The sequence below is a fragment of the Odocoileus virginianus genome, chromosome 6 (assembly GCF_023699985.2).
Source record: "Odocoileus virginianus isolate 20LAN1187 ecotype Illinois chromosome 6, Ovbor_1.2, whole genome shotgun sequence".
Taxonomy (NCBI): domain Eukaryota; kingdom Metazoa; phylum Chordata; class Mammalia; order Artiodactyla; family Cervidae; genus Odocoileus; species Odocoileus virginianus.
The window spans coordinates 79,576,683-79,591,764 of NC_069679.1; the positions used below are offsets into that span (position 1 = coordinate 79,576,683).

General features: G+C 40.4%; 1 protein-coding gene across 2 annotated transcripts in view; it reads right to left on the bottom strand.

Annotated features, from left to right (window-relative positions):
• Positions 1–304: 304 nt before the first annotated feature.
• The window catches only part of SEL1L (SEL1L adaptor subunit of SYVN1 ubiquitin ligase), a 57,904-nt gene continuing 43,126 nt past the window's right edge, over positions 305–15,082 (bottom strand). For both annotated transcript variants that reach the window (XM_020885104.2, XM_020885103.2), the window contains 4 exons: positions 13,347–13,421; positions 12,191–12,363; positions 7,685–7,813; positions 305–4,559 (listed from right to left, as the gene is read on the bottom strand). In XM_020885104.2, coding sequence (XP_020740763.1) covers positions 4,350–4,559; positions 7,685–7,813; positions 12,191–12,363; positions 13,347–13,421 — 587 coding nt within the window. In that variant the 3' untranslated portion in view covers positions 305–4,349. The remainder of the gene's footprint in view (positions 4,560–7,684; positions 7,814–12,190; positions 12,364–13,346; positions 13,422–15,082) is intronic.

Below are 15,082 nucleotides of genomic sequence, written 5' to 3' on the forward strand. Positions count from 1 at the left end.
TTAAAGTGAATCATGCATACTATACATCACAGGCCAACTCAGGTCCAAGATCTCAGAGATTTAAACATGGCAACACTTCTTAGCAAGTTCATATTCTCTGTACTCTGGAGGATAATACTCAACAGAAATCTGAATTTCAATAGTTAAAAGTAAATTTAAGATGGCTTCAAAGTGCCCCTAATGAATGCTTTTCCAGAAGCTTCTGAAAATCCAAAAGGTTCATTAAAAAAACTGAATCATACAGATTTTTAAAAAGGTCTGTGTGGAGTGGTGCCTGGCCATGGAACATGATTAGCATACAGGATAACCAGAGGTGGAATCTTTATTTCACAAGTTTCAAGATACAGTACAAAACGAATCTGTACATCTCTCTATTAACAGGATTTGTTTACACAATTATATTACACTTCACCAGCCTTTATACTGAATTTAATTAAATACAAAATAAATTTACAAAAAGTCTACCATGGTGTTCTTTCCAATGACAGTTTATGGTCTTTTAAAGCATCTCCTAAATATCAATAGTGGTTACACCTTGATCGTATCAAATGTTATAATTTTTCTTTTTTAAATCAAAGAGAATAGTGTCATCTTATCATTCCAAACAGGAAAACTGGTGCTGTGAGATGACTCTACACATAACCAAGACATCCTTCTCATGCACACATCGGATTTTTACTTGTGCAAATCATTTTTCCGTGGAATATTTTCAATCTTCTTGAAATACCAAGTGGAAGGAGAAATTTAGCTTCTTTTTACTACACATTTAAAAGTCAGGTAGTGCCTCAGACAGTACGGTATTCAGAAAGTTTGTATTTTCACTTATATCTGAGACCAATGACTGATGAAAATACACTTCATGAAAACAGAAGTTCTTTTTGCTTTATTTCTTGCACAGTGGTAGTCATAATATTGTGTAACATATAATTAAATTCACTTTTAAACCAAACAGTAGCTGTTATCAGGGCAAATGTAGCCCATGCTGCTCTTCTTGTTAAGTAAGGGAGCTGTTTAACAGTTGAAGCACTTTTGTTTTGAAATGTGCATGTGAAATGTTAGTCCAAACCTCTGAATAAGGTGTTTGCAGATGTAGCTAGACACTATAATACACATGCTACATACATGAAGGCCTGTGGTCTTCATTTATAGGCTTGCATGCATACTTCCAAAACACTGGTTTGAAGAACATGAGGAGCAAAGAAAGGAGCAGAAAGAAAAAAAAAGCTCATACAAAATTCTTGAGTTTCCTGGAGGCAATGGCAGCTCCTTAATTAAATAAAGCAACAGATCATGGGCAGGTCATGGGCAGAAGTTTCTAAAACTTCCCAGTGATACAGAGATGTAATAGCTTAGCAGTAAAACTCTCACAAATTAACTGCATATGCAGAAGGGGAACACATCCTCAAGAGTATTAGGATTAATGATCCACAAGTTAATCTCCTTTAAGTGCTAAATCATTATGGAAGAAAAAGAAACCTTCTATTTTTCTGTGCCATTGAACAGGAACTAAAAACAAGGTAGGCCTTACCCAGAAAACAGAAACAAAAGCTCCAAGAACAAAAAGAAAGAAGAAAAAAAAAAAAAAAACCCAACAGTAAATCCCAAACACCAATGTAGCAGAAAACAAAAAGCTAAAGAGTCTCCAGACTAAATAACCAACAGACCAAACGCACAAGAGAACGGAAGCTGAGTAAAGTCCTTCTGTCACTGCCTCAGAAGGCAGGGAGACAGCCTCTCTCAGGGACGGGGAGAGCTGGGCTACTGTGGAGAGATGAGGCCACACTCTACCTGCTAACTCTAAATTCTATCATTAAAACTCCTGAATCCTGGAGTTAGTTTAATGTCACTGACATTAACTAGCTTGAGTTACTGTCATTGTATTCAAATGGATGCCATTTGATTAGGTTAAGTATTGAGCATTATTTTAGGAGAAACCCAGTTCCTATTTGTTTAGGTATCAGGTCCCTTGTACAGACCGAGGAAGGGAGCCAAGGATTTAGAGACAGGTCTTTGAATGAAGTCACAGGAACTAAGCTATTTTAGGTTTACCATTCAAACTGCCAGTAGCAAATGAGCCAGGGTGAAACAGGAGGTGGACAAAGGCCAGCAGAAAAAGATGGATTTGGAAGATGAATAGAAAGGACAGGAGCAAGAGGAATGCCAAGAGGAAGGCTGTTGTCGCCTGGAGAACAAGACCATCCTTTCCTGTCTGCCTCTGGGGTAGAGACCACTGTTGAAGAACAGTCTCTGGAGAACAAGACCATCCTTTCCTGTCTGCCTCTGGGGTAGAGACCACTGCTGAAGAACAGTCTTTTTCGAAGTACTAACAGAGGGAAGAAAAGATAGATAAGAATACTGCTAAAGGAGAAATTAGGTGGATGACAGAAAAACATGGAAGTTTAGTTGTTAAACGTTTAAATAAAACAGTTCCTTTGAAACGAAGAGTGGCTGCTACCACGGATCCTACTTATTTTGAAGGGTGGGGAGAAGAGGCAGGGGTGAAGACATGAATATCCTGTACCAAATGCACACAGATCTCTCACGAAAGAGAGCGAACAGAAGTCTTAGTATTTACATGAGCTGCGCAAAGCGACATTACACTTCTGAGGGTAAAATGTCCTACCTTTCAGATCTGCATTTACACATGTGGGTCTTGCTGTGACCACTTCTTCAGGTTTAGAAGCAACTATCCAGGAGGAAAGTTCGCTCACCAGGTTTCTCGTAATACTCTACACACACCACACACACAAAAGCACACAATTTCACATTTAGAGCCCTCAGCTTCCTTACGGACTGGTTAGACCTAGTTCTAAATACAACCCCCACTTCAAAAACCAAAGTTTTACAACTCTACAGGTAAGGAACTCTTCAAGTTTCCTGGCAGATGAGGGGTTACGGAAAGATGAACAGAAACAGATGGAGGCCAGCAAGTGCAGAAAGCCTGCTCAGGCGCTAAAGCGGGTCTCAGACTGGACACAGGATGGCGAATGCTGCCATCCCACCATGAAAAGGAGCATGGGTGTGGCTGAAGCTTCTCATTTGTGTGACATGCGATGTTCCGGTGTTTGCTGTTGGCTCTGTGGCGGCTGTTCTCCATACTCCTGAAGCAGACAGTTCTGAAGGGTAACAGCCTTGCTTTCCCTAATGTTAACCGTGGAGGGTGGTAACCACGGGAGCTACGCAAGTGGTTGATTTTCTCCTGTTACGTCAAGCTGCAGGAAAAAAAATCTATCTGAACAAAGAGGCTTTAGTAGCTTTCTTCAACCACTGATTTTAATGCATCTCCGACTCTCTATAGAGTTTTAGTATTGTAATGGTAGTTTATGTCTGCCATAGCCTGGCAAGGTTATTTCACATTTAAAGAATTCAGGAGGGTGGTCTGTTCTTTTGCAGTAAGAAATGCAAAGTATTAATAAATTGAATCCTGGGAACAAATGCGTTAACTTTTGGGAAAGTGTGTCTGTGATCCTGGTACCCCCGCCCAGACTCCTTCAATACTGCTTTCTAATTCTCCCATTCAGTCCAGCCTCTGGCTCCAGGTAAAGGCTCTGCCTACTTGTAACAAACAAGCAGGTCACACTGAGTAGGTGGGGCAAGTCCAGGTGTTAGCTCAAGGAGTCAGTTCACAAAGTTTTCTATATACTCCACTCCAAGGAAATGAAGTTCACATACAACTCTTTAACAACGCCTTTCAGTCTTTGAAGCAGAGAAGTACGGGATAACGTATGACAATCAATTACTGATCATCATAAACCGCTCAACCTTCCCTTTTAAAGGAACAAATATGTTGAATATGTATATTTGCATGTGGACTGATAAAAGTTCCTTGGTTATCAGAGTTCTGAAACACTTTGAGGACTTTTTTTTTTTTAACTTAAAAGGCAAGTTCTATTTTCAGACTTTCAAACATGTTAAGGTTAGATTTGCAACTGTGTTTTCCTTTTTACATTGATCAGTTTTAGTGTCAACGCATAAGACCTTCAGGACGGTCGACAGAACTTATGCACATTGTAAGAGTGACCGAAGGGACCCAAAAAAGACAGCTGGACACAGTGGACATGACCACTGTGAGTGTCTCGCAAATGTTTCCGGGGTAAGAAAAGGGGGCGGGGGAAGCCACTGAGAGTTGTTATTCCGTACAGCACTGAAACGGACATTCAGCTTAGTTTAGGTAAGAGTTACTTATCCCTGAAAATAAAGGCATCAGATTCCAAGCAGCTTAAGGAATTCAACGCTTCCTTGTGCCTCTTCCAGGAGGTGGCGACCGCTGATCCAAAGTCCTACATCGAATGAAAGCGCTCTCAGCAAACCCTTTCCTTGTCCGTCACCCGTTGGGGGGACGCGGCGGGTTACTGCGGCGGCGGTTGCTCTGGGGGCCCCTCCTGCTGTGGCGGGGCCGGCCGTGGCCCCGGAGGCCTGGGGACAGGCATGTCCTGGTGCTGCCGCTGCCTGTAAGCGATTACTGTTCCCAAGAGCAACGCGATGATGGTCATGAGGTAAAGGTCCCACTCAGGTCCCAAGAGCTGGTCCATATCAAGTTGGGTGAATATGTCTCGAATCTTAGTGAGAATAATATAAAAATCATTATGATCACTTAAACATAAAGCCAGGAAAGTTAACTCACAAATTAAGAGATAAATACAGAATTTATTGAAACAACTGGTTTCAGTAATATTTTGCAATGTCTTTTTTAGAAAAAAGATTTTACTAAAAAAACTACCATATGACCCGGCAGTTCCACTCTTGGTTATTTATCTGAAAAAAACAAAAACACTTAATTCTGAAAGATATATGCACTCCAATGTTCACAGTAGCATAATTCATTATTGCCAAGATATGGAAGCAACCTAAGTGTCCATCAGTTGGTGAATGAAGATATGGTGCATATACACAATGGAATATTATTACTTAGCCATAAAAAGAATGAAATTTTGCCATCTGTAGCAACATGGATGGGCTTGGAGGGCTTTATGCTAAGTGAAACAAGTCAGACACAAAGACAAATACTGTATGATATCACTGATACGTGGTGTCTAAAAAATTTACAAACTAGTGAATATAACAAAAAAGAAGCGGACTCACAGATCAGAGAACAAACTAGTGGTTACCAAAGAGGAGAGGGAAGTGGGAGGGGCCATATAAAGGCACGGGATTAAGAGACACAAATTGTTACGTGTAACATAAGCTACAACATGGAGAATACAGCCGGTAATTTATAATAACCATACATGGAGTGCAATCTATAAAAATTATGAATCACTATTTTGTATACCTGTAACTCTATAGTATTGTACATTAACTGCACTTCAGTAAGAAAAAAACTAAAAATTAAAGCCCACCAGACTTTAACAAAGTAACCAATCTAATAAAATTAAGAACTAGACAAAACAAAACAATCAGTTCAACTGAAAAAATGAAAAGTACTTGGGTTTGATCTCTGGGGCAGCAAGATCCCCTGGAGAAGAAAATGGCAACCCACTCCAGCATTCCTGCCTGGAGAATTCCATGGACAGAGGAGCCTGGCGGGCTACAGTGTATGGAACTGCAGAAAGTCAGACAGGATTGAGTGACTAAACAACAACAAAGTATCTTACAGGACTTCTTCCCATCAGTAACTTAATGAGCTAATTTCCAATCATTTTTCACAGGAAATATCTGAAACACACACTGGGGACAATGGAGGACGGTGCTGGGGAAGCAGTGTCTGGGCACAACTATAGCCTGTTTCCAGCAATGACTCACTTGCTAATAAAAAGCTTTCTTCTAATGACGGCAGGGCTATTTTACTACGGTCTCTCATGTATTGTAACTGAAGGTGTTAGGGATTCGTATGTTTAATACCTGCACAAATAATGCTTTTTAGTTAGGATTTAACTATAATTGGCTGCTGAAATTGAACTTTAAAATTATGCTATCATATTTTAATGTCACTTAAGTTATTCCTGGTATTTTCTGACTACTACTTACCCTGGACCAACAAGAAAGGAAATATGGGGCATAATCCTTTGTTTGAATAAAACTACATTTAAAAGGTCCCCGTAATATACATTTGTAGGTATAGAAACTAATAGTTTCCTGGGGTAGGACCTACAATAGGAGACTTTGGTTTTCTGTACTGTTTAACTTTCTCACCATCAGTACTTTTTACTCCTTTCGCAGGGGAGGTGGGAGAATATCCAGGTGGTAAGATTATGGGGCATCTTATTGTTCTCCTATACCCCCGGGTAAAACAGAACTTATTACGGCATACTACATGACCAAATCCTAGACTGTGCTCAATACTGATAATTAGGCAAATATGGATAATAATGTAATACACATGTAATCAATAGTTTAGTTGAAATAGTCCTGAGAAAGTAAGAGCCAGTGGCCACACTGCTAGCTTTTCAGTGAAAGGAACGAAGATCCTCTGAGTTACTGATGGCAGAGCGTACAGCATACCCTGGCTCATGCTACCAAACGGTCATAAATTGACATTACGAGTGTCTAAGCAGCGGAGAGGACAGATGCCAGCACCTTCAGCCCTCAGGAGCCCTATAGGTGGAGAACCTTGGTGTGTCGACTAAGGTTGGAAAACGGAGAAGTTGTCCAATTTCGTCTTCTGGATGCTGAAGCAGCAAGGACTCAATCTACATATGTTAACACCGAGTAAACCCCTTTTGGAATCTAACAGTGAAAGGGTGTGTCAATTTGTCCTGAAAGATGCTAACAAAAGGTTGACATCATCCCTTTCTGGCCTGGAGTGAATTAAAGTGAAATAGACCTTCTTTCTGCATACCTTTTAAGACTCAGAGTTAAATGCTGCACCAGTGAATCTGTTATGAGGAATGACAGGTACTGTAAACAAAACAGACAACTGGGGAACCCAAGAGCACTGTGCTGGAAACCGAGCTGGGAGCTGTGAAGAGAATGGGTAACTCATCCACCTCCTAGCAAGGTTCCACCACTGAGCACACTGAAAGAATTCTAGGTATTTTTAGAAAACACTTTCGGTGGTGTTTTTAACATGTTTCACTAGCAGAAGCATCTGAAGCACAGCAGTCTGGGCAGGCTCTCAGGTTCCACTTCTTCCCATGTCTTAGAGTCTCTCTTTAAGTGGTTGGTCTGAGTCACTGCAAGGCAGTCATCTGATTAAAATATTTACTGAATTTAGCTAATTACTATTTCAAGTTGTCATGGGTTAGTCTCAGCTTACCCTAACCAGAAAACATCTGCACCAGTGACAAATGTGCTAGCAATGGGCATACATGCATGCACTGTCGTTCAGTCGTGTCCGACTCTTTGCGACCCCGTGGACTGTAGCCCACCAGGCTCCTCTGTCCCTGGAATGTCCCAGGCAAGAATACCGGTGCGGGTTGCCACTTCCTATTCCAAGGGATCTTCCCGTCCCAGGGTTCGAACCCGTGTCTCTTGCGTCTCCTGCATTGGCAGGCGGGTTCTTCTCCGCTGCACCACCTGGGACGCCCTTTAGCCCTTTCCCGCTCACTGTCAGACGCCACCTGGGAACTGTAGGCGCTCTGCGGCACCCTCGTCCCTCACCTGGTGAGGACCCTTTATCCAGGAAGAGGGGAAAAGACCAGTCACTTACACGTCCTTTCTCCTCTCCCCCATCTGGGCAAAACCAAACCTGCGGGTTGAGGTTACATCACGCGTACTTTACTGAGAAGAGCCGTGGACCACTTACATTTGTCTCCCGTATGTACTGCAAGAAATAGACCACGCCCAACTTGCAGAGTGCGAGGAAGACCGGCACTTGTGCATCTGGGCTGGCTTCGGCCGCCATGTCGTAAAAACGCTTTGCAAGGTGAATGTCCTACAACAGAGGTGATAAGCCAAGCTTCAGTTCTTGTTAAAGTAAAAATAATTACTATTTACATGTTCGGAGAGTTTATTTTACCTTTCAAGTTTCATTTTAAAATTTCCCTTACTGAAAGTAAGAACTCAAGCTTTAATTAGGTAAAATTTCTTTTAATTATCTAACCACTTACTTTTGAAGAATTTAATGGAAAAAATTCAAAAGGTAACCTGTATGTCCCTGACCTTGGACACAGTTATATATAATGTCTGTGCATAACACTGTTAACCCGGAGACTTCCAGGGTGACCTGTAGGTCTCAAGCTAATTTTTTCCTACTTACAAACCAGTCAGCATTAGGAATTTCTGGTTTCTGTCTGGAGCAGAGATCTTTATACTGGGGTAGACATACCCAAAAGTTTTCTAAGGGGTATTAGGGGTTTCTCAATCCTCTGTTTCCCAGTCTTAGATTATTTCTGTAAAGGGGGAAACAAATTATTACTAACTTTGGCCCAGATGAGGGTGCTCTGCCTTCAGATAAATGGTAGAATGGAATGCTGTAAGCTGCAAAAATCTCATTTAACAACCTCACTTCTCTCATGCCCTGAGTATTGTCAGAGAATACTAAATTCGTAGGTAAGAATTCCATGAGACATGGTAAAGAAAGGCTAAACACTGAGACTGACTTTTCCTGCACATTTAAATAGAAGTGGCTACTTCCAGCTCTTCTGTGTACTTGTCCCTAGGTGGGTCATCAGTTAAACAGAAGAGAACCTTCAAACAAAACTGACAGTATGGTGAGTGGCTTTGATTTTTAAAAAAGTAACACATTTTATCTGCACTGTCATATCTTTCAAGATCATATATCAAACTTTATGTGATCCACGGACTCTGTGCAGATGATAGTTGATAAGAGAAATTAAATCTTATCAATCAACTCCTGAATTATTTATTCCAATTATAACCAATCCTCATCTTGTTTAATACTTAAATTTTTCTATCTATATTAGATGCTAGATTGATTAGTTTTTAGAGTATGAATATGTGGTTTATTTAAAGAACAGAAAACAAACAGGAAAAGGTGATCATAATGTCTTATTAAAACTAACCCTATATGCAAAACAGAAAAAGAGACTCAGATGTATAGAACAGACTTGTGAACTCTGGGAGAAGGCGAGGGTGGGATGTTTCAAGAGAACAGCATTGAAACATGTATATTATCTAGGGTGAAACAGATCACCAGCCCAGGTTGGGTGCCTGAGACAAGTGCTCGGGCCTGGTGCACTGGGAAGACCCAGAGGGATCGGGTGAAGAGGGAGGTGGGAGGGGGGACCGGGATGGGGAATACATGTAAATCCATGGCTAATTCATTTCAATGTATGACAAAAACTACTGTAATGATGTAAAGTAATTAGCCTCCAACTAATAAAAATAAATGGAAAAAAAAAAAACACTAATGAAATTCCTTAAAAAAGTTAGGAATAAAACCACCACATGACTCAGCAAACCCACTCCTAGGCTGAGGAAACCAAAACTGAAAAAGACACATGTACCCCAATGTTCACTGCAGCACTATTTACAATAGCTAGAACATGAAAGCAACCTAGATGTCCATCGACAGATGAATGGATAAAGAGGTTGTGGTACATATACACAATGGAATATTACTCAGCCATAAAAAGGAATGCATTTGAGTCAGTTCTAATGAGGTGGATGTGCCTACAGCCTATTATACAGAGTCAAGTATGTCAGAAAGAGAAAAATAAATATTGTATACTAATGCATATATACAGAATCTAGAAAGATGATACTGAAAAATTTATTTGCAGGGCAGCAATGGAGAAAGAGACATAGAGAACAGACTTATGGGCTTATGGGGAGAGGGGAGGAGAGGGTGAGATGTATGGAAAGAGTAACACAGAAACTTATATTACCATGTGTAAAACAGACAGCCAGTAGGAAGCTGTTGTATGCCTCAGGAAGCTCAAACAGGGGCTCTGTACCAACCCAGGGTGGGGATGGGAAGGGAGATGGGAGGGAGGTTCAAGAGGGAGGGGACATATGTGCACCTATGGCTGATTCATGTTGAGGTTTGACGGAAAACAACAAAATTCTGTAAAGCAAGTATCCTTCCATAAAAAATAAATTAATTAAAAAAAAATGGATCCCAGCAGTTCCCCCCACCCAATCAAAGGAATACCATGCATTTCATCAGTCTTTACTCGTAAGAATTTGTATAAGCTCTGTAAAACATTACAGGTTAAATTTGTATAACATTACAAATTAAATTATTATGCAAAAAGCACTGATTAATTTTCTTATTGTATAGCCTATTATACAAACAGGATTTTTTTAAAATTAAAAGTTTTACCACTTTAATTCTGATTGTCTTTGCAAATTATTACTCAATGTATAAAAACCACAACTTACGTGTGATCTTTTCAGGCATCCAACCCATTAATTTTATTTAAGTTAACAAAGTCAGGCCTTCTGATAGAAATAGTTGGATTAGGCCAACTGGTTTGACAAGGCAAGGAAGCTTCAACAGCTGTGCTACTCAGCAGACTGTCCATGAACTGAGTGCACAGCCTGAAGCTCCAGATTCTTGATAAAACTATATTCAACATCTAATGTTCACACAAATGTATCAAAAATTACACATTGGAATTAACATAAAATACTCAATCAATAAAATAAGCACTTTGACAAAAAAGCAGTGCATTAACAAAATGAAATGAACCACCTTCTTTTAAGCACAAAAGGTCTCCAGGAGACTGAGTGAGTAAGGAGTATCATCAGCTCCTTGATCAGCCCGGGGAAAGCCTTTCAGAAGTGACTCCCAGAAACTGAGGAAGGAAGAGTCCAGTGACCAGGGAACACTTCCTTCTGGAAGTCTCTAGTTTCCAATTTGTTTTTCAACAGAATGAAGGGGGGACCTAACCGACTTATCCAGTGACAGATCATTAGAAATAACTTCGATGACAGATTAATCTGATTTGTGGCATATGTCACAGACTAAATGCTTGTCTGTGAAGCCCCATGCCCTGGTATGAAGAGGCGAGGGCTTGAGAGGTTACTGGGACTGGATGAGGGGGGACTCATGAAGGGAATAAATGTCCTCATCAGAATCCTCAACGAGCTTGCTGCTTCTCTCTCACTCTTTCCTCATGAGAGGCCACAGAGAGGAGAGCGCCTGCACCAGACACCAAACCTGCAGACACCCTGATCTTCAACTTCCTGGCCTCCAGAAATGGGGGAAATAAACGTCTGCTGCTTAAGCCACTGCTCTGCGGTATTGTTACGGAGCCCACACTGACCACGACAGCACAGAACTCTAAAGCCATTTAAAGAACCAATGACCTTGCTGTAGAATTCTTCGCATTCCCATACACTTACTTATGTGAATGAGGTTCCACTCATGTATTTATAAAATGAAAAACAAAATGTTAAATTTATCCCATAATACTTAGAATTATTTTTTCAAATGCTCTTTTCATCTCAAATATGCATTCTAAATATTAGAGAAAGTAAAATTTAATAAAATAATGAGTTTGATGAGATCAACAGTGTATTCATAATTGACTAACTATGACTAATAATATCTCAATAATTTTTCTTAACACAGCCTAGAATCACAGGAAATAAAATTCAAATTCAAATTTACATACTTTTTGTTTCAGGTAAGCATGACAGAGTGATCAGTATATGGTATATAATTTTTAGGAATAATGGACTAAAATATAAAGTCAGGGAGAAAAGCAAAAGATACAATTTTTATTAATAACTGCTGTGCTTTTTTAAAAAAAGCTAATAATGAATGTATCAAATTATTTGGGGATTTAAAGTAGTTTAGTCATTCCATTTATAAAAATGTTAGTGTTTAAAATAGCTAGAACTTAGACTCCTTGAAACTTAGGAGAAACTTTAAATGTCAAATTAAAAATGTGTAAGAGGATATGTTTTTCAGTTATTTTAACACAGGAAGAAACTTGAATGACCACAGGTCTAAAGAATGTTAGACCTCAGTAGGAAGGTGAGAATAAGTTCATCAGTAGCAAACATTTTAATTCATTTCAAAATAATTCAGAAATGACAGAGTCTGGCTATTGATGGATACTTTCTCCAACAGGAGTTAGCAACAGAGGCAGCACTGTTTTCCACTTGCATGAATCTGTCTTTGGCTTCATATCCCAAATACAACAGTGTAGCTACCATTACGTATGTATGCCTGAGGATGAGAGAGGTGAGGGCAGTCTTTGGAAATACTCCAAGACTGGCTTCTAACTTAGCACCTAAAGTGTGAGCACACTCCAGAGCAAGCCTATTTCCTGTAAAAATGAAAACGCTGTCCCCCAAATCAAAACGCCAGCACGCACGCATCTGCAGTCACGCCCACCTGTTTAATGCCCAGTCCCCTCTCATGCATGTAGCCCAGGTTAAACATGGCCTGCGCACTGTGCTGCTGCTCAGACGCTAGACGGTAGTGAATAAACGCCGTCTCGTAATCCACGTCCGTGCCGAAGCCGTAGAAGTGGTAGTCTCCAAGCTTGATTCTAGCCACAGTATAGCCTGAAACAGCGGTTAAACGTAAAACTGGCAATCAGAAGCTGTGTTTAAAACAGATGAAATTCTTATTTCTCCTCCTGCTAACATGCTTCCATAAAATAGAATGTTAATTTGTAACACACAGTGTGCATGTGCGTGCTCAGTCATGTCTGACTCTTTGTGGCCCCATGGACTATAAGCCGCCAGCCTCCTCTGTCCATGGGGTTTTCCAGCCAAGAACACTGGAGTTATTGGTTGCCAATATTAGTAGGTTGCCATTTCCTACTCCAGGGGATCTTTCCAACTCAAGGATAGAACTCGAGTCTGCTGCATTGGCAGGTGGGTTCTTTATCACTAGTGCCACCTGGGAAGTCCATCTTATAAACACACGAACTTTATAGCAATTTCTTCAGCCAAGCTACAAATTCAGTAAAAAATTTAAATCAGAAATGTTGCACTTCTGAAGAAGGCTTTTGCAACAGTCAGGGAGAGGCAAAACAAAGTGGGTGTAATTTATATTTCACTAACAATACTTTTCAAATGATCACTGTATTCTATAGTATCATTTAACATTTTAAATAGTTTAACTGGAGCGCTGTATAGAAGAATAGATGGGCAGATAACGTTGGGAGTAGCATGCATGAGAAAGAAATAGTCAAACAAAAAAGAGTGGGGAAAGGCTGAAATCTCACATTTTACACCTATATTCTATTACACATTTTATTCAATTGTCATTTTACACAACACACTAGCCTCAAACTAAAAATCAGAGTAAAGCATAGAATGATATAAATGTCCATTACAAAGACCCTGCAGTTCAATTAAAAAAGCCTGGATTAGAACTCATTCTAAGAATGAATACAAATCAGGCAAACAAGGTAAGCAACAGTATCTCTGTTAAAAGTCATGAATGATATGATCTAATCCTTATGGAAGATAAAAACAAAGATACAAGAAAGAAAGGCCCCAAGGTTAAACTCTCATCCTAGAACTAACCAACCGCTCACCTTGTGAGGCCGCCCGGTTCCAGTGAAGCAACGCTCTGGGATACGTTTCATTCTCACCTACGATGGTCGCTTCTCCTAGAAGGAAAATGAAACACAAACCAGGCATTTAAGGAAAGGCACTAGAGTTTTAGGCTGCATCTGCAAACCAGGGTGGATACATGCAGCATAATTTAAATGAGAAACGGGATATAAAATATTAAATGAAAAAACTGTTGAAATAACAAGTATGGGAATAAAATACTGAGTTCAAAGGAATCACTGCATTCAGGACAACACTGCTTCCCGAGGCATGTTTTAACCACAGAGCTGATAATGAGACTAATTACTGAACCACTCAGTTCAGTCACTCAGTTGTGTGTGACTCTGTGACCCCCATGGACTGCAAAACGCCAGGCCTCTCTGTCCATCACCAATTCCCGGAGTTTACTCAAACTCATGCCCATTGACTCGGTGATGCCATCCAACCATCTCATCCTCTGTCGTCCCCTTCTCCTCCTCCCTTCAACCCTTCCCAGCATCAGGGTCTTTTCTAATGACTCTGCTCATTCAATCAGGTGGCCAAAGTACTGGAGTTTCAGCTTCAACATCAGTCCTTCCAGTGAACACTCAGGACTGACCTCCTTTAGGATGGACTGGTTGGATCTCCTTGCAGTCCAAGGGACTCTCGAGAGTCTTCTCCAACACCACAGTTCAAAAGCATAAATTCTTTGGCGCTCAGTTTTTTTTATAGTCCAACTCTCACATCCAACATGACTACTGGAAAAACCATAGCTTTGATTAGATGGACCTTTGTCAGCAAAGTACTTTCTCTGCTTTTTAATCTAGGTTGGTCATAGCTTTTCTCTCAAAGAACAAGCTTCTTTTAATTTCATGACTGTAGTCACCATCTGCAGTGATTTTAGAGCCCCCCAAAATAAAGTCTGTCATGGTTTCCATTGTTTCCCCATCTATTTGCCATGAAGTGATGGGACCAGATGCCACGATCTTAAAGTTTTCTGAATGTTGGGCCAGTTTTTTCACTCTCCTCTTTCACTTTCATCAGGAGGCTCTTTAGTTCTTCTTCGCTTTCTGCCACAAGGGTGGTGTCTTCTGTGTATCTGAGGTTACTGATATCTCTCCCTGCAATCTTGATTCCAGCTTGTGCTTTATGCAGTCTGACATTTCGCACTGAACCACTAGGAATCTATATGCAACTGGAAAAACAATGTTTTTGTATTTGCTGTAGTTTGAAAAATGTATTTAACTGAAAGCAGTTAATTTTATGATCAATGTCGGATCTATTTCTAGTGTCAACTCCATAAAACTCACTTTGATGGCTTAGAGATCTGAGGTAAAATAACTTGAGCATGTGGGCTGTTCACTTCAATAAAAAAATACATTTGTGGCTTTTCTTTTTAAACAAGTTAACCTGATGTCTTAAATTGATGCCTCTGAACTGTGGTGCTAAAGAAGACTCTTGAGAGTCCCTTGGACTGCAAGGAGATCCAACCAGTCCATCCTAAAGGAAATCAGTCCTGAATATTCATTGGAATGATTGATGCTGAAACTGAAACTCCAATACTTTGGCCACCTGATGAAAAGAATTGACTCATTTGAAAAGCCCCTGATGCTGGGAAAGATTGAAGGCGGGAGGAGAAGGGAACGACAGAGGATGAGATGGTTGGATGGTATTGCCGACTCAATGGACGTGGGTTTGAGTAAACTCCAGGGGTTGGTGATGGACAGGGAGGCCTGGT